This window comes from Oryctolagus cuniculus, chromosome 16 (assembly GCF_051225735.1).
Source record: "Oryctolagus cuniculus isolate XC-2025 breed Fujian yellow rabbit chromosome 16, ASM5122573v1, whole genome shotgun sequence".
In the NCBI taxonomy this organism is placed as follows: Eukaryota; Metazoa; Chordata; class Mammalia; order Lagomorpha; family Leporidae; genus Oryctolagus; species Oryctolagus cuniculus.
In genome coordinates, this window is record NC_142882.1 from 55352942 (window position 1) to 55377670 (window position 24729).

The 24729-nt window shown below is 55.2% G+C and overlaps 1 protein-coding gene and 1 pseudogene across 2 annotated transcripts; both read left to right on the forward strand.

Moving 5' to 3' along the window:
• Positions 1 to 326: 326 nt before the first annotated feature.
• Positions 327 to 1920, forward strand: LOC149121757 (small ribosomal subunit protein eS17 pseudogene; annotated as a pseudogene).
• A 14690-nt stretch (positions 1921 to 16610) lies between these two features.
• Positions 16611 to 21130, forward strand: EVX1 (even-skipped homeobox 1). Of its 2 annotated transcripts, none has more exon segments than NM_001171405.1 (3): positions 16611 to 17037; positions 18486 to 18742; positions 19264 to 19812. In NM_001171405.1, coding segments are annotated over 3 exon segments (1233 nt in total).
• Positions 21131 to 24729: the final 3599 nt, after the last annotated feature.

Here is a 24729-nt window from a genome sequence, read left to right on the forward strand (position 1 = left end):
GTCTGCTCTGCCAACATCTCATATGGGTGCAGGTTTGAGTCCAAGCTGCTCCACTTCTGATCCAGCTCCCTGCTAATGGCCTGGAAAAGCAGCAGATGGTCCAAGCGCCTGGGCCCCTATACCATTGTGGGGTCCCAGAAGAAGCTCCTGGCTCCTGGCTTCAGATTGGCCCAGCTCCGAGGCAAAGTGAACCAGCTGATGAAAGATCTCTGTCTTTCCCTCTCAGTAGCTTTGCCTTTTGAGTAAAATAAACAAATCTTGAAATAAATTAAATAACAAAACCCTAGACTGCTTCTATCTCGTTGCTGTGCCTTGTGTAGGCCTAGATGTCAGACCAGCTCCAGGTAGCAGAGAGGGGAACAGCAAAGAAGATCACGCCAAGATTGTGCGCCGTTCTGAAAATGCCACGTGATGATTCTGCTGGTATTCCTCAGGGCAGGTGTAGTCCTAGGGCCCTGCTAATTCCAAGTGGGGCAGGGGAATGTGGTTCTTTGACTTAAAGGCCATGTGCACAGAGGATGATGGAAGCTCTTTCATCGTGAAAGAAGGGGACCTGGCCGGCTATCTCTCACAGTTAACTGCAATCAAGTGACTAGCACACAGTAGGGTACATAGTAGGGCTTCTGTGTTAAATAGAGTTAACTGATGTGCCTTCTGAGGACTTCTGGGACCTTCTCCAGGAAGACTAACAACACCTAAACCTTCTGCTGGGCGTAGGGACAAGAAACTAGGAGGGCCGGCATTGTGGTGCAGCAGGTTGAGTCACCACTTGTGATGCCAGCATCCCATATCAGAGTACTGGCTACAGTCCTGGCTGCTTTGCTTCCGATCCAGGTCCCTGCTAATGCACCTGGGAAAGCAGCAGATGATGGCCCAAGTTCTTGGGCCCCTGCCACCCACATGGGAGACCAGGATGGAGTTCCTGATTCTTTGTCTTTGGCCTGGCCCAGCCCTGGCTGTTGTGGCCATTTGGAGCAGGGAACTAGCAGATGGAAGACCTCTCTATCTCTCTGTCACTCTGCCTTTCAAATAAATAAATGTTAAAAAGAAAGAAACTGGGAGTGGACCCTGGAAGGAGCGGATCAAGAAGTTTTGCTTCCCAAATTGCTCTATCTTTAAATTTGCTTTCTCCAGAAAGAAGAAATCTTCTTAACGTTTTCACATTCTCTCCCTCACCCAACATTGCATTGGAAACGATGCTTCTCAGGACTCATGGGTTGCGATAGCATCAAACCACGAGGAAAGCCGCCCAGGTCATCACTGAGTAGTATGAAATCCGCCTGGGCGACAGCTTCCACACCAGCAAGCCAATGTGCAAGGAGATCGCCATGATCCTCAGCGAGAGAGCAGCTTGTGTCACACACGTGACAGCCACAGAGAGGCCCCATGAGCGGCATCGCCACTGCCTTGCAGGTGGAGGAGAGAGAAAAGAGACAGAATTACGCTGCTGGGGTCTCAGCCCTAGATCAGGAGATCCCTGAAGTGGATCTGCACACTAAGGAAATGCTCAAACTTCTGGACTTTGGCCATCTGTCCGACCTGCAGGTCACTCAGCCCAAGCTGGGATCACTTTTTTTTTTTTAAGATTTATTTATTTGAAAGGGAGAGACAGAGAGAAAGGTCTTCTTCCATCCTCTGCTTTGCTCCCCAAGTGGCTACAATGTCTGGAGCTGCACAGATCTGAAGCCAGGAGCCAGGATCTTCTTCTGGGTCTCCCATGTGGATGCAGGGGCCCAAGCACTTGGGACATCTTCCACTGCTTTCCCAGGCCATCAGAAGAAAGCTAGATTGGAAGAGGAATAGCCAGGACACGAACCAGCGCCCATATGGGATGCCGGCACTGCAGGCTGAGGCTTAACCTACTATGCCACAGTGCCAGCCCCTTGGACCAATTTCAAAACACCATGTGGAGTCATTTGAATATTTCTGCTATTCTATGATATTTTCAATAAACTTAGGACAATGTCAAAAAAAGGAAACAATGCCCAATGCAACTCTCTGATTTCTTAAGAACACAGTCACCTTCCACAGATACCAAAGAAACTCTCTGACCACTGACTTTTATCCAAAAGGAATAGTTCTCAGCTGGCAGTTTACAATGCCCATGGCTTCACGCTGCTGGCAGTACTACAAGGCCCTGGGCGGGATGCTCCATGTGGAGGAGGGTGAGGTCTTGGCGGTGCACCTGTCTCTTGCTTGCCTTCTTCCTGCATCCGGTCTGCACCTGTGCCGCAGCCTGTCTTCTCTCTGTTGCAGTAACACTGATGAAGTGTTAATAGATTACTAAGGTCTGAGTAGGGAATGGTGAGAAAGGTGGCTCCTCCCTGAAGGGCAGGCTCCTTTACAAGCGGAGCGAACCTTCCCAAGTCCAAAGATTAAAAGCTAAAATGGCAGGCAATAGGGCTCTATTTGGGCCAATTACCAAATGAAAAAGGCGGGACTGCTCTTATTTGTTCCCATTTTGCACAGGAGGAAGTTGATGCTCCTGAGGTTAAACGACTTGGCCAAGTCTACCAGTGGCGGAGGCGCAGTCTGTTTCTGAATGTAAGTCACTGCCCACTGGCGTATTTGCCCTGGTCGCGGGGTTCTTGCTTTGTTCACCCCTCCCCCCTTTTATTTCATGAGCTTGCAGAATTCCCGCAGGCAGACATTCAAGGAGGTAACGCACCATAGTAAATACAGATAGAAATTTACCGAGGCTTCATGTGTGTTACTCTTCTAAGTGCTCTATATGAGCTAACTCATTATATCCTTATATGACCTCGTTTTACAGATGAGGAAACAAACTTGGAGAAGTAACTTGCCTAAAATCACATAGTGAGTATGGAGATGGGCAGGACTGAAATTAGAACACAAGTAAGTAGTTCACTTGAGGCTGGGCGCGTCACTATTATTCTAAGTTGCCCTGGAGTGTTGTCAAGAGGGCAACAATTGCACCTTATTGTTTTCATCTGTGCAGGTCTTTAGTCTCCCAGAAAGAGAACATTCTGTTATGCTGGGCGTGTCTTGATATTCTTCTCACCAGTTCAGATCCTTACGAATGGCCTTTGCCCGAAGGACACAGGTTTCTGGATGCCATTGATAACAGCCCTGCAAAAGTCGGCAGCCAGATAATTCTTTATTTGCGTTTCACATTTACCATCTCCACATTTGTTGAGCTTCAACAAAGGTGTGGATGCAGCCCAGTGTGCTCTGCGGCTACGGCTGCTGGGTACGTGTTAGCCGCCACGCAGGCAGAGGGGCCAGAAATGCATGATGCGCTTTCCCAAGCACCAGGAGCCCTCTCTCCACATCACTCACCACGCATGCACTGTTGAGAAAGGAGACTCCCCAAGGAGAGTGAAGCAGGGGCATTGCCAAGGTGGGAGGTGAGGACGAGCAGGAACTTGCCTGGATAGAGTGCCCACTGTCGGCCAGACACTGCGCTGGGTCCTTTCCACCCCGCCTCCATTAAATTTGCAGTACAGCTCTGAGAGACAGGCCTCATATGAATCCCTGACAGCTGCAGCTTGTCATTTGGGGCTGCCCAAGGCTACCTAGCTGGTTAAATACCAGAGCTGAAAAAAAAAAATACCAGAGCTGGGAGTTCAAGTTCAGTTCTGTCTGGCTCTCAAGAACATGATCCTGCCATGTCACAAACTCTCTTCAAGGTACCAGAAATCTTTGCTGATGGGGCCAGCGTTGTGATGCAGCAGGTCGATATATGAGCGCCAGTTCAATTCCCAGCTGCTCCACTTCTGATCCAGCTCCCTGATAGAGCACCTGGGAAAGCAGTGGAAGATGGCCCAAGTCCTTGGGCCCCTGCACCTACGTGGGAGACCCTCCTGGAGTTCCAGGCTCCTGGCTTCAGCCAGGCCCAGCCCCAGCCGTGTAGCCATTTAGGGAGTGAACCAGAGATGGAAGTTTCTCTCTCTTTCTCCCCTTCTCTCTCTGTAACTCTGCCTTTCATACAAATAAACAAATATTAAAAAAAAGAAAAAGAAAGAAATCTGGTTGAGTCCCTTTTTTTTGGGTGGCGGTTATTGCTTTGCTTTTCTGCTTTGCTTTTCTGTTTTTTTTTTTCTTTTTTTCTTTTTTTCTTATTTATTTGAAAGAGTTACACACAGAGAGGAGGAGAGATAGAGAGGGGTCTTCCATCCACTGGTTCACTCCCCAGTTGGCTGCAGCAGCTGGAGCTGTGCTGATCCAAAGCCAGGAGCCAGGAGCTTCTTCCCGGTCTCCCACGCAGGTGCAGGGGCCCAAGGACTTGGGCCATCTTCTACTGCTTTCCCAGGCCATAGCAGAAAGCCGGATCAGAAGTGGAGTGGCAGAGTCTCAAACTGGTGCCCATATGGGATGCCAGCATTGCAGGCGGTGGCTTTACCCAGTGCGCCACAGTGCCGGCTCTGCTGAGCCTTGAGAGCACTGCTCCACCACTGACTCTGTTCTTGTAGGAGTTCCAGACCAGCTTGCAGCTTCCCATGGGTCCCTGAGATTTGTCTCTCTCTCGGACTCAAGATCAGGGCCCCATTGCACCTCTGAGCAGCTGCTTGTTCTTCTCCTGCTGGATGGGAAGAGCTCACAATCCCTAGAGAAAGTGGGTTCATGGTCATGGGAAGTGACGTTTGCTGTTTACAAGTATGGAATCCCAGGGTGCTCTCCTTTGCTATCTATGTGACCTCAGGGTCCCCACGTATCAACTGGGAAGACCCATACCTCCCCTTGACAGTTGTGAGACTTAGGGGCAAATCAGCATCCCAGCTTACAACCAGAGCATGTGGCCTTTTGTTTTTCCATTGCCCATACTAGAATAAGACGAGGGTTGTGATGAAGTTACAAGAAAAGGAAAATAGGGCGACTTGTGGAGTTCCCTTGGCTCATCCATTTCTGGGGAGCTCTGTCTAGGATTGCAATCATGACCTCACTGTTGTCACTTGTAAAAGTGCCCCGGCCCCTTCCTAAGAACAGGACAGAGTCAAATCCTGATCTGAGTTTCTTTGATCCTTTCCGATAATAATTTTACTTATGTATCTGACAGGCAGAGAGACATAGAAAGAGAGTACCTACTGGTTTATGCCCTAAATGCCCACAACAGCTAGAGCTGGGCCAGGCCACAGCCAAGCGCCCAGAACTCAATCGAGGTCTCCTACTGGGTGGCAGGGACCCCCTTGAGTGTTCACCTGCTGCCTGCCAGGGTGCACACATTAGCAGGAACATAGAACTGGGAGCAGAGCTAGAACTTGAACCCAGGCACTCTGATATGGGTTGCAGGTATTCCAAATGGCATTATAACTGCTACACCAACCACTTGCCTCTCCATGCCATCTTTAAAAAGATTTTATTTATTTATTGGAAAGGCAGAGTTACAGGGTGGGGTGAGAAACTCCCGGTCTCCCATGGGAGTGCAGGGACTCAAGCACTTGGGCCTGCTTTCCCAGGCACATCAGCAGGGAGCTGGATGGGAAGTGGAGCAACCTGGACTCGAATGGGCACTCATATGGAATGCCAGTGCTGCAGGTAGAGGCTTAACCTGCTGTGCCACAGCACGGCTCTCTCCATGCCAATTTTTGAAACTGACCTTTCTTTCCTGTTCTAGTTCTTTCCTAGAACAGTAATGTTGACTCTGGAATATTCAGGAAAACATCCCAAAGTTGAAATATTGCAAATAATAAAGCTACTAGGATAAGTCCACTATAATGCAAACTGGCATTAACAGGACACTGTCTTGTAGAATTGTAGATTGTTGATAGGATTTTACCAGCGTTTGCCTTTCCTTTGTGTGTATGTCAGTATTGCTGACTTTAAGAGTAATGGGTTCATTCTGAAGAATTCTCTACAAAAATCCATCCTTCTGCCCCATGAAGTGTCTGAGGCTTTGACCCTTGCCATGGCTCGGTGACCTTGGTATGTCCTCTGAACTCTTGAGTCTTGACTTCTTTAACTGGAAGCCAGAAGGAACAGCTTCCATTAGGGACCTAGGGGAATGGGGGAACAAACCAAACACCAGGCAGGCAAGTCCTCCTGGGCAGCCTAACTAATAGGTGAATGTAAGGATTACTGTGATGATATGTGATTATGCATCTGAAATGAGAATGAAAGAAAAACACAAAGTTTTGTCAGCTGAGTAATCTTAACTGCTCAGCACTTAATATCTCTGGTACTCAGTTTCTTCATCTGAAAAATGGGATGATATTAATAGCTGCTCTTTTTTAAGATTTATTTATTTATTTGAAAGTCAGAGCTACACACACACACACATGCACACACACACACACACACACACACACTGAGAGAGAGAGTGTCTTCCATCCACTGGTTCACTCCCCAGATGGCTGCAATGGCCAGAGCTGCACCAATCCGAAGCCAGGAGCCAGGAGCTTCTTCTGGGTCTCCCATGTGGGTGCAGGGCCCCAAGGACTTGGGCCATCTTCTACTGCTTTCCAAGGCCATAGCAGAGAGCTGGGATCAGAAGTGGAACAGCCAGAACTTAAACCAGTTCCCATATGGGATGCTGGCACTGCAGGCACCAGCTTAAGCCGCCTTGCCACAGCGCTGGCCTCATCTGTTCTATTTTGTAAGACTTCTGTATCAAGTGGGACAAACAGCTGCCTTTGGAAATGATATCAGTCTTTGAGAGCTTGGCTTCCATGGGCAGAGACTGAGCCCAGTGAGTAGGAGCCTGGCCCCTGGTGTCACAGCTGGAATTCGAGTCTCACTTCTGCCACTATAGGCTGTGTGACTTTTCTTTTCAAATAACTGTCCTCTTTTTTATGTTTATTTATTAGAAAGGAAGAGCGATGAAATACAGAGTGAGAGTTCGTTTGTTCACTGGTTCACTACCCACAACAGCCATGACTGGGTCAGGGTGAAGCCAGAAGCCAGGAACTCCATCCCGGTCTCCCACATGGGTGGCATGGGCCCATCATCTGTTGCCTCCCGGGTGCATTAGCAGGGAGCCAGATCAGAAGCAGAGGTTCTGGGACTTGAACCAGTGCTCTGATAGAGGATGCAGCATCCTAAGCTGTGGCTTCACCCACAAGGCCATGATGCGAGTCTTGCCCTCCTCCAAAATCTTGATCAAGCATTTAACCCTTTTTTGACTTAACATCTCTGTCTGTAGAATGTGATGGTTATGACAGCTATTGCTACTTCCCTCCTGGAATTTTGAGGAGTGACATAATATATGCAAAGCATTCAGCACTGTTAACTCTAACTATAAAGATATAACTATGGAAGACATCTATAGTTATCTTTATTCTTGGGTACTGGATATTACTCCTGGGTAATCCTGGGGGCAACATGGCCCCATGCTGCCTAATTTATAATCTTTTCTCCCTTCCCAAGTGCCTTAGCAAGAAGCTGTATTGAAAACAAAAGAGTTGGGACTCAAACCATCACTCCAATATGGGAATGTGAGCTTTGCAAACAGCAACTTAACCTGCTACACCACAATGCCTGCTCCATAAATCTATTTGCTTTTAAACAGTCATAGCAAATGCCAAATGACCATCTTGAGCTGTCCCCAAAGAAAAGTCTTTTTGAAGCAGATGTTGTGGTGCAGTGGGTTAAGCCATGGCTTGTGATGCCAGGACCCCACACAAGAGTGCCTGGAGGGGCTGGTGCCATGGTTCACTTGGTTAATCCTCCATCTGTGGCGCCGGCATCCCATATGGGTGCTGGGTTCTAGTCCCGGTTGCTCCTCTTCCAGTCCAGCTCTTTGCTGTGGCCCAGGAAGGCAGTGGAGGATGGCCAAGTGCTGGGACCCCTGCACCCGTGTAGGAGACCAGGGAGAAGTGCCTGACTACTGGATTCGGATCGGTGCAGCGCTGGCCATGGCAGCCATTTGGGGAGTGAACCAACGGAAGAAGACCTTTCTCTCTGTCTCACAGTCTATAACTCTACCTGTTAAATAAATAAATAAATGAATAGAGTGCCTGGGGTCCAGTCCTACCTCCATTTCTAAGCCAACTTCCTGCTAATGCACACCCTGGGAGACATGAGATTAAGACTCAAGTTCTTCGGTCCCTGCCATCCACACGGGAGATGTGGATGGAATTCCTGGCTCCTGGCTTCATCCTAGCAAAGCCCCAGCTGTTCTGGGCTTTTGGGGGAGTGAACCAACAGATGGAAAAAAATCTCTCTGTGTTGCTCTAGCTTTAAAATAATAACAATTAAAAAAAAACTTAAAAAAAAAAAGAAAAAAATCCTGTAACTCAAACCTAGGATCCTGCCAGAAGGAGGCACTAGGAGAACCTCCTGGGTCTTTGCCCACAGTCTTTAGGGGCCCCTAGGAAACCTGTTTCTGGGGCTCTTGTTGTGTTGCAGTTGGTTACACTGATGCTTGTGACACCAGCATCCCCTAGCGCTGGTGGGAGTTTTGGCTGCTCTGCTTCTGAGCCAGCTTCCTGCTAATGTGCAGGAAAGGCAGCAGCAGATGGGCCCCTGCCATCCATGTGGGAGACAGATGGAGTTCCTGGCTCCTGGTTTTTGGCCTAGCCCAGACCTGGCTTTTGCTTGCAGCATTTGGGGAGTGAACCAGCAGATGGAAGATTTTCTCTCTTTCACTCTGCCTTTCAAAATAAACAAATTGGTAAGCCTTAACAAAACAACCAGACTATGGGGCCAGCATTGCGGTATAATTGGTTAAGCCATCATCTGCAATGCCAGCATCCCATATGGATACCAGCTCGAGTCCTAGTTGCTCCACTTCTGATCTAGCTTTCTGCTGGTGGCCTGGGAAAACAGTGGAGGATGGCGAAGGACATGGGTCCCTGCACCCACATGGAGACCCAGAAGAAGCTCCTGGCTCCTGGCTTCAGAATGGCCCAGCCCCAGCCTTTCTGTGGCCATTTGGGGAGTGAACCAGCAGATGGAAGATCTCTCTCTCTCTCCACCCTCTGTAACTCTGCCTTTCAAATAAATAAATAAATCTTTAAAAAAGAAAAAGATTGAAAAACCGCACACTATTTCTGTGCTTTACCTTTTGCTGCTTCGTGACCCGCTTGGCCCTCTTTCCACTGTTCTGCTCCCCAGCACAATGGGAGAGGAGTCTTCAGACACAGTACCCAAATACGCAAGATTTGCTCTTCTTCCCCACACTGGCGCACATAAGCCAATCACATCCCAGGGCTTTTTTGTGTAAGAGAAATCTCTGAGTCTGACAGGTTTTCCAGCATGCTTCAGCGGCTGCGGTAGGATTCTCCTGTGCCCAGGCATGAATGAGAGGAAGAGCAAGCACTCAGGTAGATAATGACCTCATTAGGTCATAAGTTAGTGCGCGAGGAGATACCTGGAGGTGATACAGTGCAAACAGCAGGGTTTTGTGGAAAGTTCTGGCAACAGATGCATGAAGCTGTGCTCTAGACACTGCTCTTTAACCCCATGCACGTCTAAAAAGCAGGCAGAGTGGAGAACCCAGGAACTTAGGGAGCAGAGCCTCTGCAAGGACTTGTTCAGACATTGCTGGGTCCACTTCCCCGGCTTTCTGCTTCAACGGGTCTGCACGGACATCCGTATTCCTAGGGAGTTCTCAGGGGGTCTGGGGACCCCAAGTCAGAACTATAGGATGGTGGTGAGACTGTCTTCTTGGTACATGGGCCTCAAAAGCAAGGGAAGCCCGAGAAAGCTCAGCCCAAGCACCATGCAGCCAGCAGGTCCAGGGGCTCCCCAATTCCTGGCCTTCCTGGACCACAGAGGAAGAGGGCGGGTAGCGTCGCCAGCGACAGGCTAGATCCCTGTCGTCCCCATTGCGGGTTCTGTGCAGCCGGGACGACGGAGCCGCAAATCCCGGCCTGCACCTCCTGGGGTCCAGCTTGCAGGGCGCGGTAGGACCCCGCTGCCTCCGGCACAGTGGCGGGCCCCGGGCCAGCCAGGATGCTGCGACGCGCTGCGACTTCCGCCTCTGGCGCTCGGCAGTGGGGGGCGCACCAAGACAGCAGTTCGGGAGCCGCTCTGTGTCACCGCGGCAATTGGGGCGGAGGACGCAAGAAGGGGCCGCGGGGACAGGACGGGGCGGTTCACCTGCTGCCAGGCGGGGAAGGGTCTTTCAGGGGGCCCCTGGCTGCACCTGGTGCGTTCCCTTGGTTGGGGTGGGAGCAGAAGGGAGTGAGCCACTCGGCCCGGCCCCTCGTATGCGCGGAGCCCTGTCCCGGGCCGGCGGCGCCCCATCTCCTGAGCTGATGGCCCCCTTGGCCGCAGCAAGCCCCCAGGAGCCCGCACCCATCCTCTGAAACCCAAAGCTGGGGATACGCGCGCGCCCTGCCCTTTGCTGCCAGACTTGCGGGCCTGGAGCGCGCAGTCCTTCCAGGTCGCGGCGCCCTGCGGATTATCCACCCTCTCCTCATGCCCTACCCCGGGCATTAACCGAACGGCCGAGCAGCCCTCGCCCGACCAACCTGGAATGGGTGATCCCCGTCCTGGGCCGCGGGGTAGCAGTTGTCTGCCTGAGTGTTCAGGGATGTGGTCCCGGGTCCCGGGAACGCTATGCCGAAGCTGAAGAGAGAATCTGACTTCTGGAGGCGTGGGCGTCTTGGGTTAAAATTCGGACTCTGTCACTTCGCAGCTGTGTGACCCTGGGCAAGTTCCCCGACCTCTCTGTTTTCCGCTGCGCAACGGGAGGGACCGTACCCCACGGTGGAGCTCAATCGGAGGGGGCTCTGTAAAAGTCAGCCGGAACCCCTCACAGGAAGGTTGTCCTATTTCTGAGAGACTCGGAGCCTGTCCAACCAGCTGAACTCGCTGGCTGAGGGCAGGGGACTGGGTGTGGAGCGACTCTCCCCTGTGGCAGCGGGAATCCCTGGGGGCTCCAGTCTGGTGGAGAGAGGAAAGGGCTAGGACATATTCCTCCTCCAGGAACCGAGAGCCGGCTGGAGAGCACACAGAAAGGGAGAATTTGGGGCCAGTGAAGCTGCGCAGGAGAGATTCTAACTTCATGATTCTGCTTAGCTGCGTCCTGGATCCCTTGGCTGGGGGCCCTGGCAGGCACTTCAGTGTGCAGGAGCCCTCTTTTATTATTACTGGGTGTGTGTCCCGTGTGGCATGGCAACAATGACCCACACTCCAAGTCCCCTTTATAACAAGTGAGGGTCAGCTCTCCGCAGGCTCTGCCTTTGACAGACCCCACTCTGTCCAGATGTGAGATCAAGGCCTGGAGGGTTTGTGTGGAGGACGTGCTCAGGCCAGGTGGCTGTGTGGGCAGGCCTGGACAGACCCTCAGGTTTTGTCCCTTTGGCTAATCAATCCTGGAGAGACACTTGAGGGAGGTAGCTGCCATGGGAGGGAGAGCTCCCTGGTAAAGCTCCACCCCCAGCAAATGGACCAGGTCATGGTGCCTGGGGTGGGTGGGTGGTGGTGGTTCTACACCCATTCCTCATTTATATTCTTAGCAGAAAGGGGGGATGGGAGGTGGGGGGCAGGTAATGGAACCTCAGGAACTGAAGGTCAAGGCCAGCTACTCCTGGGGAGCGGGCTACCAGACAGGTAAAACTGGCTGGGTGACCCTATTCCTTTTCAGACAGGGGCTGTGGGCTTCTGTGGATTGAGATGGTTAGAGAGGACCTGGGCATTGCCTCCTAGGGTCTCCAGAATTGGCTGCAGTGCCTTTCCAGCTATTTCTGAACTCAGATCTTGAAGACTCCACCTGCTACCCCATTTCCCAGCCTTCTCACATCTCCCCTGCACTGTCCCCACCTAGCCTCTGATCCCCGACCCAGAAGAGAACAAGGTCCTAAATGGTCTGGAGCTATTTGTTCTTTATTCTCCTTTAAGTCCAGAGAAGTGCTTGCTTGCTCCTCCTCATCCCCTCCTGGGAGTTCACCTGGGGGTGAGCTGGAGAAAAGCCGCTAACAGAGGTTTTGGAAGAGCCCAGAAGCCAATGCCTGGCACCTTTCTAACAGCTGAGCTGCTGTGAGCATGAATTTGCAGGGTTCTCAGATGCAAAATAGGGATAATTGCAAATGCCCTTCTAAGAATGTGTTTGGAGGCTGGGAACGCTTAGAACAGCGATGGGGTATCTGTGTTATCTGTGTGCATGTCTGGTGGTGTGGCAGGATGAGAACGAATCCAGCAGTGTGAGCCCTGAGCCTTTTAGCCATGTAGATGGCGTAGAACCCTATGTCAAGTGGAGGATGGGCAGGGCACCCTCTGAGAGGCCCCAGAACCTGCCCCAGACCCTAACAAGGGCTGAGGCTTGGTAGAGGATTGCCTAAGGGGAGTTAGGGCTTTTTAATGGTTCAGGCAAGCTGGCAGCTCAGGGCCAGGGAGGAGGACTCAGCCTGGGTCATGGTTTGGCCATTTGAGCCAAACTTCTGTCTACCCCACAACTGGAGAGAAAAGGCGCTGAGGTCTGCTAAGGCATTTTAAAGGATATAAATGAGGAATGGGTGTGGACGTGCTTTGTAATGAATTACATTTCAGGACAGTCACGGTGAAGGAAGAACCCATTCATCTCTGCTGTGTGGGGGAGGGAGGGGACCCAGTCTCTGTGCCTGCCAGGTTGGAGAACTGTTCTTGGACAGGTGGTGTGAGGCAGGCACAAACCTTCAGCCTGGGGAGGCCCTCAAGGAGTCTGCTCTGTCCTCCAGCTATGGGACAGGCCAGTGGTGGGAGTGGGGACCTAAGATGCCAGGAGAGGACAACCCTGGCTCAAGGCTGAGACTCTGCTAGGAGCCCAGGCAGACAGGTGTAGAGGAAGGGCTTGTTGGAGCTGTAGGTGGTCGGGGCCAGAAAGCTTTCAGCTTCATGTTCCAGGCCACAGCCCTAGGCGGAGAGAGAGGGGACGCTTTGGGAAGCAGAGTCCCAGGAGGTGCAGCCTCCCCGTCGGAAGGAGAAATTGTCCCGCGGATTCGCGCAGACTCTGCAGCTCACTGCCCGGCGGGCGACAAGATGTCCAGCCGTTATCTCCCCTCTCGCTAGGGGAAGCCTGGCCTTCAGTGGACTCTGGTCCCCAGGGCTGCACCCTGCAGCGGCGCTGGGTTTGCAGAGGGGAGTGAGCTGCGGGGCCATCGCCAGACCCGCCCCTCCGCGGCGGGAGACCCAGTCGCCAGAAAACCTCGACGGCGACAGCCACGCCGCAGACTGGGAGATGAGATGACCCAGGGCCCAAGATCAAAATCCAGGCGACGCTCATTGTTTACAAGGAAGCTCCCTTTGTTCTTGCATTTCACCAAGGAGAGAAGCAAAAACCCTCTTCCCGGTCGAATTTTAGCCGACACCGAAGCAGGCACGCCAGCGCCTGGTCCCTGTGCACGCAGAGCTTGGCCTGGATCGGTGCTTGTGGCGGGGAAGCCCTATCGTGCTTGGGGCCAAGGCCGATAGCCCACGAAGCCCCCAGCCCTGCGAAGCGGGGTTTTCTTGGGAATCGAAGCCGTCCAGACAGCCAGTCCGGTGGCCCAAGCCCGGCTTCCGATTCCATTTTAAACGACCCGCGCGTCTAATCTTCGCGTCGCCTCCCCCGGGGTTCCCACCCACCCCCGGCCCTGCCCAGTCCGGCCGGAAGCGGGGCCCGGCGCTTTTGAAGTCCAGAGAATTTCAATCCGAGAGGAGCCGGCTGGCCCAGAGCCCGGCGCCCCAGCGGGAGAAGGGGCTGCAGGCCCGCGGGGAGGGGGAGGTGAGAAGCAGCGGGGGCGGGGTGGGGGAGGCGTAGGGGAGCCTATTGGGGCGCTGCCACCCACTCCCAGCCGTTCTGGCGTCGCGGGGGGCTTGCCTCGTTCTGGGGCTTTACCTTCCTTCTCCCCTCCGCAACACCGCGGTGAGGACGCTGGGGAAACGCTCGCCCTGCACAGTACCACACCAAGGCAAACAAAAGGCGCGTTGGTGTCCACGGCCCTCCTCTTCTCTTCTTCCTCCTATCAGAAATGCCACCTCTCTTCATCTGATGTGGGTGAAAGAATATTTTTTGCCAAGAAGTGACACTTGGTTAATTTTTTTTCCTCCACGCACCTAGAGGGAAGAAACTGAGGCTGCTCTGGGGACAGAAGTCAGGAGCAGGATTGGGTGCACAGGTTGAGGAGTGATATCTCTGCAGAGTCAGATCTGGAGCCCGAAGAGGCAGCCCCCCGCGGAGAGGCTGCGTCCTGGCTTTAGCCCCCTCCCCACGCCATCCTGGGAAACCCAGCTCGCCAGGGCTGGACCCAGGAAGGAGGCTCCGTGGCACGCCTTGATCTCTCAATCCCATTCCCTTTCATCTCCAGGGAAAACCCCGGGGAGAAAAAAAGGATCAAACAGAGAACATTCCCATAGAATGTAAAGCTGGGGGCGGGGCAGGGGAGCCTGGAGTTCCTCTGAAGACCCCGCCCCTAGGAGGTGGGAGCCGCAGGGCGGCCCTGCCGAGGGAGAGGAGAGTGGGTAACACCCAGGCTCAGTGCCAGAACTCCAGACTGGGCACCGAGGCAGCTCTAAGCCCTGCACCAGGCGGCTTGAGTTTGACAGCATGGAGCCAGCCAGTGCACCCCGGGGGCTCTGCCTGCTGGTGGGGAAGGGCAGGGTGTGACTGAATCCTTGGACAGCTCCACAGGGCAGCCAGAGGCTCTGGGATGCAAAGGCCAAATACATCTCTCTGACCTCTCAATATTTTCCCGGAATTTGGGGCTCGCAGCGCTCAGGTGATGATGGCTCTGGGACTCGCAGGCAATGGAGAGATGAGTGTGGGTGCCGCCCTCCGACCCCGCAAGCCTTGCCCTTGTTCCCCAGTGAGGGTAACGGGCATCTCGTTGAAAGGAAAGAGGCCACTTCCATGGCCCCATGGATACAAAGACTGAGAGGGAAAAGCAGAAGAAAAAAAGAGAGAGAAAAGTAGGAGACAGACGGCAAAATGGCAGAGGCAGAGGGTCTTTAGAATGTCTTTGCCTGGGAGCAGAGGATGGAGGGAGGGACCAGATTGCCCTCTGCAGCTGGGCTGGGCTGGGGGTTATGGCTAGGAGTTCTTGGGGGGAGGGGATACCTTCAGCAAAGTGGGGAAGAGACCACCGAGCCCACCAGCCTGCCCCCACCGGGGGGCCATCCCTTCCTTAGAAGAAGACCTGGGAGAGGCCTGCAGCCACCCTCCACACACCAACCACCCTGCCCCCACCGGCTCCACCTCTGCCATGGGGGTTTCGCTCTCCAAGGTCTTCTCAGCGCCTCTGGTCACTGGTTCTTTCAGGGCATTTCCTGGAACCTTTCTTCTGACCCTGGCATCACCCGCTTTTGGAGTCAGGGACCGCCGCCAGTGGGCAGGGCCTGGGAGAGGATCTGGTAGTCCCTAACACTGCAAGCTTGGGGGGGAGGGGGAAGCTGGCACCCCCCCCCCAACCAGGGGCCTCCAGCGCTGCCACAGCAGCAAGGGGCCACATTTGCCAAAGCCCCTTTTCTGGAAAAACCTGTTTCCAGGAGAATTCGTTGACTCTCAACGAATACCTTAAATATGGGCAAGGAAGAAAAAAAAAAAAAGAATAAAAAAACCACCACACCTCCCCGCCCCACATACCTGAAGTGCCGGCGAGGCTGGAGCAAACGGAAACGGTTTCTTCCAGCAAAACCACCTTGAGGTCAAGCTAGGTTCTGGAAAGAGCCAGGCCACCTAGATGGGGAGGGGAGATTAAAAAAAGAAAAAAAAACATAATCAAGCACATTGAGTCAACAGCCAACCCCAGGTCTTTAAGGAAGAAATATCCAGGTATTCCTCTCTTGCCCCCTGAAGAAGAAAACAGGGAAGTTTGGTTCGCAGGAGGAAGGAGACGGAGTGGGTAGGGAGAGGAGAGGAAAAGGATGCCCCAGACCCAGGCTCTCAGACAACTCAGCGGTGCGGGAAGAGACTGGGGTTTCGGGCGCTTGTGAAAAAAAAAAAAAAAAAAAAAAAAAAGGAAAGAAAGAAAGAAGAAAAAAAAAAAGACTTGGGAGCCGGCTCAGGTTAGCTGCCCCGGGCAGGCGCTGGGAATAGCTCCTAGAGAACCGAGGCCCCTAAGCGGCCTTCACACTTTTAGAATGCAGCTACGGATTCCTGCATCCGAGTTAAAGCAAGCCACCAAGTTAAGAAAACAAAAGTTAAAACAACCGAGAGAGAAAAATGCAAAGCGCCTCCGACGCCCGAGTCCCGCTGCCCCCGCCGAGCTCGCCGCGCGCCCGACGCTCCCCGTCTCCGTCGGCGGAATTCCATTCGCGGCCCTGTGCCCGCTGTCTCCCTCTCTCAGTGTGTGTGTCTCTGTCTGCTTTCACACTCTCCTCCCCATTCGAGCGAGGCCCACACCTGGCGCATCACTGCCGAGCCATTAGCCGCCGGTCTCCTTTCATCTTCGCAGTGGCAGACGTTTCTATTTATCCACTTGCGCTCGCCGAGTGGCGTCACCAGCGGTACTGTAATGACGATTGCAGCAGGAGGATGACAGCTTAGAAAGAAGAGGGCAATGGGGCTTCCTCCCAGAGGCGGTGCGGCACAGAGGAGAGCTCGCATCACAAGGTGACCCCGGCTCCCTGTTGCCACCTCCTCGGTCGCCGTCGACACCGCGCCCCGGACGCCCCGCGCCCTCCCGGTCGTCGGGCCCTCTCTTTCTGCCTCTCGCAGCCTGACTCTGTCCGGCCACTGGGGAGCCGGGGAGCCGGGGGGTCAGGAGCTCGCTGGGGCTTCTCCCCCAACCCCCCCTCCGGAGGACCCCAGGATGGAGAGCCGCAAGGACATGGTTATGTTTCTGGATGGGGGTCAGCTTGGCACTCTGGTTGGCAAGAGAGTCTCCAGTTTGTCGGAAGCCGTGGGCAGCCCGCTGCCCGAGCCACCGGAGAAGATGGTGCCCCGCGGTTGCCTGAGCCCGCGGGCGGGCTCTGCGGCCGCCCGGGAGCGCGGCGGGGGAGGCCCGGAGGAGGAGCCGGTCGACGGACTAGGAGGCTGCGCGGCGGGGCAGGGCGCCGAGCCGCGGGCAGCCGGGGCGGCCATGCTCGGCCCGGGTCCCCCTGCCCCCTCCGCCGACAGCCTTTCTGGCCAGGGGCAACCCAGTAGCTCGGACACCGAGTCGGATTTCTATGAAGAAATCGAGGTGAGCTGCACCCCAGACTGCGCCGCCGGGAGCGCCGAGTACCAGCACAGCAAAGGTAGCCGCCGCGCCCCTCGGCTCCCCCCCCCCAACCCGGGGGCCTTCCCCTGTGCCCGCCCTTTACTTGAGCTCGGGCCAGGAGGAGGACCCCTTTCCCCCCTGGGCAGGATGGCTGGGGGACCCACCTGAGCTCCTCTCCCTGGCTCCCTGTGCCCTGGCGGGGGGTCTCCTACTGTGTCCTGGCGTTGGTGGGACTGAGGGTGACAACCGTGCCTTGTTGGGGGAGGGAGATGTAAGCCCTGGCTTGAGGGGTTCAAGGCGCACCCCAGCCACCCACTGTTTTTCGTGGGAATGCTTCAACTACACGCAGAAAACACCTACCCCGGGGGGAAGGCAAGATCAAACGCCAGTCGGGGCAGTTTGGGGCTGGTGGGGTGTAAGGCGCATCTATGCGCGGAAGCCAGGAGTCCATAAAGGACCGTAAAACCGCGGCCGACTGTGGCTGCCCTGGCGCTGCGGCCCTCGGACCAGTTTACACGTCGGTCAGAGGTCCAAATTACCTTGTCACTTCCCGGGCTCGGCGGCGCCAGGTCGGAAATGGTCCCAGTGGTCTAATTGCCTTTGGTCTCCGGTTGCATTTGAAAAGGCAAGGATCGGGCCCTCCCCCTTTCCCCAACCCGTCCTAGTCCCACTTCTCCACCCAAAGGAAAAGGAGCCGCAGGGGGCCGCAGCACCACCCTTCCCCTGGGGGTAGGCCCAGATCACAGAGCCCCTCCCCGACCAGGGCTAGCAGAGTGGGGGTAGATGGCCCGGAAGGGAGTCTCCCTCTGTGCCAACAATCACTGCCTGGGGGTGGGGTGGGGGGGTCACTGGGAGGGAGAGCCCACCGGCAGACACTTCTCCAGGAAGCTGTGGGAGTGGGAAGAAGGTCCTGGGAGGGAGAGCAAGCCACCCCTTGGCCTTGGCAGCCAGCACCTGTGAGTACCTACACCCACTCCAAACCGTCTACTCCGCTCAATGCGCACTCTGTCCTAAGCTTCCCTGGAAACAAGCTCTGTTCACTGGGATGCACCACCCCTGTCATCCACACCACCAAGGGAGTCTTCCTCCCACGTTTGTGCGGGCACACACAGGAGCAAGCTGGCGCCACGCGCGCCCAGCACCCTACAGTGCCCTAAGACTCAGAGTCGCGGCGCTCCAACACAACGTGCCTGTCTGCAGGGCACACCTTTACCCACCTCTGCCAGTGGTAGGTAGAAAGCTTGAGAGGCTGCACCTTGCCTGTGTTTGTGGAGGGCAGCTGGGGGCCTCCAGACCCAGCTTGTCATCGAGAGAGGCCTCTTAAACAGCAGGCCTCCCCCAAATCTCCGTGTCCCCTGTCCTCCGGGTGGCTGGGAGCCCGTTCCCTTCCCATCTTGGGCCTACGGCCCCACCTGAGCTGGCCTACGTGTGCCTGTTGTGTGTGTGTGTGTGCGCCACGCGTGTTCTCTGGGCTTCTCTGCACAGGACCCGGCTCCGAGGCGTTGGCCGGCAGTCCCAACAGTAGCAACGAGGTCCCCAAGAGCAGCGGCGGCGGCGGCGGCGGCGGCTCGCAAGGCTCCCTGGCCTGCAGCGCCAGTGACCAGATGCGCCGTTACCGCACCGCCTTCACGCGGGAGCAGATCGCACGGTTAGAGAAGGAGTTCTATCGGGAGAACTACGTATCGAGGCCCCGGCGCTGCGAGCTGGCGGCCGCGCTCAACCTGCCGGAAACCACCATTAAGGTATTCGCGGCGCGGACGGCGGAGGCGGGTGTGCACCTATTCAGCAGGAAGTAAATCCGCACTGCCCACTGCCTGCATTGCGCGCCAGGAGTCTGGGCCCAGAATCTGCCTGGTGCGAGCACATTGCCTTGACAGTCCCTGGGCGGACGCTGGGGCCACGAGGTTGAGTCTGTCCCCTCCCTGGGAGGAGGTGCCTGGGCGAGTGACAAGTGTCCCCAAAGAGAGGGCTTAGAAGGAGGTTTCTTCCTAAGGCGGAAGCTGCCTGCCGACTCACACCCGCAGCGTTAGCCACCCCCACGCTGGGTTCTGGCTCACAGGGGGTCCAGGCCACGTGGGCAGAGGGAAGGAGGGACTGGGACTGGAGTCACTTCCTGGACCTCCCACGAAGGGACTCCAGGTCCAGGGGGTGGCGGCAGCAGTGTGGTCTGGTATCAGCTTTGGCGCGTCCTCCGGAGTGGGGCAGGACTTCTGGGCCTGGGCCTGGTCCGGCCGGCGAACACGCGGTGCTCCCCTCTCCGCAGGTGTGGTTCCAGAACCGGCGCATGAAAGACAAGCGGCAGCGCCTGGCCATGACGTGGCCGCACCCGGCCGACCCCGCCTTCTACACGTACATGATGAGCCACGCGGCGGCCGCGGGCGGCCTGCCCTACCCCTTTCCGTCGCACCTGCCCCTGCCCTACTACTCGCCCGTGGGCCTGGGCGCCGCGTCCGCCGCCTCGGCCGCCGCCTCGCCCTTCAGCGGCCCGCTGCGCCCGCTCGACACGTTCCGCGTGCTCTCGCAGCCCTACCCGCGGCCCGAACTGCTGTGCGCCTTCCGCCACCCGCCGCTCTACCCGGGCCCGGCGCACGGACTGGGCGCGTCGGCCGGCGGCCCCTGCTCCTGCCTTGCCTGCCACGGCGGCCCGGCCAACGGGCTGGCGTCCCGGGCCGCCGCCGCCGCCGCCGCTTCGGACTTCACCTGTGCCTCCACCTCTCGCTCGGACTCTTTCCTCACCTTCGCGCCCTCGGCGCTCAGCAAGACCTCCTCTGTCGCGCTGGACCAGAGGGAGGAGGTGCCCCTCACCAGATAAGGGACCGCCCGCGGGCTGCCGGCTCCAGGACGCCCGTGGGGGGTCCCTGTCATCGGGGACTCAGCCAGCGCCAGCGCCCCTGCTTGCTCCAAGACAAGGAGGGCAACCGAGAGGGCGGCAATGGACTCAGCCTCGAGGGACGGTCAGGGCGTCCTGGAAGGAAGGGCTGTGGCTGGCCCATTTGGGAGCAGGAGTGGCAATGCGGGAGAGACCGGCCTCGGGGGTGGAGGCCGTGGCTCCAAAGCTAAACAAAACTCCGCAGCAACAGCCACGGGATAGGATATCCAGCCCATTTGCCCACATCACCACCTCCCAGTCCTTTCTCATCCGGGCCCCCTGCCTGACAAGGCCAACCCCAAGCCCTGCGAAGGGAAATTGCTGTAACCAAACGCTGTATGTGCAGAGCAGGTAGAGATAAATCTTTGCCAGCTTTCTCAAGGCACGGCGAGGGGCTTGTGCTTGGCAAAGCACCAGCCATGCAGCCGAGAGAGTGCAAGGGGTACCAGGAGCTCTCGGCCCTTCCTGCAGCCTGAATCACACCGCGTTTTTGGTTCTGGCAGCTCCCAGCACCTGATCTCCCTCTTCTCCCCCAGCTCTGCGATACCTCTCACCTTGTAGCTCCATCCCCACCCCTCCTCACACCGGGCCTTTTACTTGGCCTAGGGAGGGAGGCTGTCCAGTCCCTAGGGCCCCTGAGCAGCTTCTCTGAGGCCAAGCCGCTTCTCCCTGGGCCCCGCACACAACCTGATTAGCAAGTGATATGTGTGAGGAGGGATTGTGAATGTTGAATGTATAATAATGCTCACCACGCGGCTGGCCACAGCCCCAGAGCTGAGCTGCTGTTAACAAGGCGCCCAGGGAAAGACTTTAGGGAGTGGGCACTGTACCTCTTTCCCTGGTGTCTGCTGGCAGATTCGAGGCGGGTTTTCATTCCTGGCTAGTTCACTTTCAGTTCTTCCCTGGGCGCCGGGCATTGTACATCTTTCCCTCCGTCCCCTCCAAGCTGCCACTGGGACTTGACTTTCAGATACCAGCGGGTGGTGGTGTCTGCCCCTTCTGGGCACCTTGCCTCTGCTCCTCACCAGGGTGTTTGGAAGCCACGTCCAAGCTCGCACCCCACACCGTTCTCGTAGCCGGTTTTTGAGGACGAGGAGAACTTTGACCCCCAATGCAAGCTTTACTCCGATTGAGAGGGAGTCATTCTTCCTAGAGGGAATGAAGTTGCTTTGTTTTGGGGTTTCCCTCTGAAGCCCAAAGAATTTGCTGTTACAATTTGTTAACCATATTGCAATAAAAGCTGGACATGATTCTCACTTTAGCATTAAATTTTTTTTTTTTTTTTGGCAGTAGCCAGCACTTTGAGTAATTTTGAATTGCTAGTTAGCCAGCAAGGGCATGGGTAGGGAAGGAATGAAAAGACGGACTATAGACCAGTGTCCCAAGCCCTGTGGGGCATTGGCAGGCTCCAAACAGATTTTACATGGCAGTGGACAAAGTAGGCTGCAGTCTGCCCTGGGGAGCATGCTGTCTAAATTCTGGGCATGCTAAGAGCACTCCAAGGTCCATTGTCCCCCACAGACTGCTAACCCCATGGGGCTCACCCCGTGATGCCCTTGCCCAGCTGCTCCAGTCCTTTGGAGAAAGGGGAACTGGGCTGTGGTCGCCATGCACTCTGCCTCCACCCCAACCCAAGTGGGCAGGGCCATGGAACTTGGCACTGCGAAGGGCTGAGTGTGCTGGTCAAACCAGGTCTGCACCTGCTGGTGGGGACGAGGAGGGGCAAGGGCTGGGTTCATCCTCAGACTAGAAGTCATTTTGAGGATGGAATTCTGGCCCATTAGGGTAGGGTGACAGGCCTTGCTTAGCAGTCACACACACACACACACACACACACTCCCCAAACTGCCACCACCTCGGGAATAGCTAGCACAGCTGCGTCTGGAGTCCCGCTGATACAGGGGAGGGGTGGGTATCTGCAGAGAGGCGAGGAGGCTCTGGCTGGTACAGACACCTAGAGGTCCCCCGCAGCAGGTGGGGAAGTCCTGTGCCTAGTGGCCCCTGCCCTCCCAGGCAAAGCCTTGTGTCGAGGTTTCCTTTCTAGCACCCCTGCCCTCAAATCTGAGCAGCTCCCTCGGCAGCCGGAAGCTCCAGAGTGCCAAATGCTGGTGAATTCTGTGGTTGCTCCGCGTTGGGCAGAGATTGCTTGCGACAGGTAAATGGGCTGCGGGTTGCCTTAATGCCAGGCGTATTTTCAGTTAATAGGGAGGGAAAATGAGGTGTCTGCAGCGATATTGGAAAGTACAAGATCGATGATCCAGCCTCGTGTCCAATCAGCAGCCTTTAATTGACTGTATTTTCTGGGTAATTGAGCCTCTCTCCCTCCAAATTGAAGTGGAAGATATAACAATACATCTTGCCAGGAGGAATTACTCATTACTTCATAATGAAATTTCCCTTTTGCCAAGGTTTGCGGTTTGGCGCTAGGAACTACTTTTCACTGCCCCTCCCCTCCCCAAAAAGGCATGCGTGGCCCGCCTTCTCAGGGCAACCCCAGGCTTGAGGCACTTCACTTTGGGGTGGGGGAGGAAGGGGGGGGACTATGAAGCAGGCACTGCCTCACCACAGCCTCACTCTCCATATCTGTAAAAGGGAAACGTGAGGCTGGCACCAGGGCCCGCCCTTGGATTTGCTTCCAACTTTCTGAGGATGTCCGCTTGACTTTGCCACATCTTCATCCCGTTTTGCAGGTGGGGAAAGAGAGGGTCTGAGTTTCTCACAGCTATTAGCAGCCAATGCAGCTATGAGCTCCAGGCTCCTGCTTTGTCCGTCCTCCCTGCCTCCACACTGCAGCCCATTGCCTGAGGACATCGCCAGCAAAGTCAGACACCTCACTGCCGAGTTATACTTTGCCATGGCTCCTCAATCCTAGCCTGGCCAATGGGGCCTTGGGAGCATGGTCCAGCGCCAGCCTGGGTTTGCCCAGCCCAGCAAGACTGGTCGGTCTGCAGCCCGAGTGCCAGGCCGTCGCCTGCTTGTTAGCTTGTGATTGATTGCCTTATTAAAGCGTGTTCTTGTAAGTGTGACCGAACTGATTGCATTGCATATGTTTGGGATAATGCTCATTTTAAACAACAGGATAAAGAGGATGAGCTCGGCAGAGCCTGGAAGACAAAATTATTCCGGCCAGCAGCCCCCCTAACTCTGGGATTAAATTGCCCAGTTACACAGCCAATCACTTGGTTCTTCCATCCCTGTCTCCACTTCCCTTCTGGTCTTTAGTTTGATTGTGTCCCCCAGTGTGGTATGCCCTATGGAGGGTCTCTCTAGCAACTGTTTCAGCTCCACGTCCTTAGACTTGAATCCTGCAACCACACAGCTCAGGCATGGAGTCCTCCCCAATGCAGATAGAGCGAGAAATGATTCAGAATACACCCCGTCATCTCAGGCCTCCCAGGGGGACAGGGCCCTAGACAGTCACCCCAAACAGGAACGTGAGTCTCCAGAGTAAGTCGCGTGTCCCCCAACCCCCAAACCCAGCCCTTTCACGAAAGTTTGATTCTTTTGTCCCCAGGCTTCTCCCGCTCGGTTGCTTCTATTATCCCTCAGCCCAGGAAACACCCGTTGCCATATGTCCACCGGGGAGCACGGGTGTGACCGCGGACACTTCCAAAGATTCTGGACAGACTCTGCCTTCCTCGTGTCCTCTCGGTGCACTGTCGCTGTCACTTAAGAGTGGGAGAGGCGGGAGGAGGATTGCGGGAAGAGGCGGCAGCAAAACACTGGGGTTGCTTCTGAACATCTCCTGGCACCCCACTTCCCAAATCATTCTTCCCCAGAGGGGTTCCCAGTCTGCTCTGATTCCATAACAAAGAAATCCTCAGCCGGCCTCCAACCGCTCCAGTAGACTTGCGGGAGAATCAAACTGCTCCAAGATTGAACTTCCTAAGGGACACCTTCGGGATACGCTGAAATTCCGATTTGTTCCAGATGATGGCCGTCATCAGGACAAATCAGACATGACGCCACTCTTCAGGGTGTCATTTGTAAGAGCAATCCCACGGATTCGTTCACAGGACACAGCTAAGCGCCTGGAGGCAAGGGCAAATTCCGTCCATCACTCAGCTCCTCCCCAGCGCTGCCAGGGCAGGCACATCAGACGGCATCAAGGCGCAAAACTAGGGCCCGCTCTTGCGACCTCAGAAATGTGGAGCCCAAGAGAAAACAAAGCCCAACCAAACCCAGCCACGGAACGCATCCTTACTGTCTACAAAGCAAACAGAAACACAAAGTCGTTTCCAAAACCGCCTTCTCAGCAAATAAGTGTGCGATATTGCAGGCAGGAGAGAAAGATTGCCACTTAAAAATAACATGAAAGCATTAAGTAATTATTTAAAACAAGACTGTTTAGAAAAATATTTGTATTTATTGCAGCTGCTCAATTGGCCTCGTTAAAGTCGGCAAGCATTTAAATTGTGTTACAATCTCATTTAAATCCCGCTCCGTTCCAGCAGGCTGAAGACCCTGAATTGCCCAATCACTTCATAATGATGATGAATGAGAAATTAATTCAGATACAAGCAAGACAATTTAGGCCTTCATCTGTTTAAATAGCCTTCCAATATTATTCGCGATCGCGGGTCACAGATTGAATCAATTGTCCAATCTTGTGAAAGTCATATCCTGCATCTTCATCGAGATTATTTATAGCGCAGTGAGCGCTGCTGAAAGGTATACGCTGTTAACGGGGACAATTACTTAAAGGGAAGCGTTTATAAAATGGAAAACAAATGCCGGGGTCGGTAACGAATGGGATCAAAAGCAGCCATTCCAATGTGCCTTCCCCCCGGGAAGGGAGCGGCCGCGGCCCCGCGGGGTGCAGGGCGCTGCCGCCTCGTCTCCAGACGTCCCCAGGGCGCA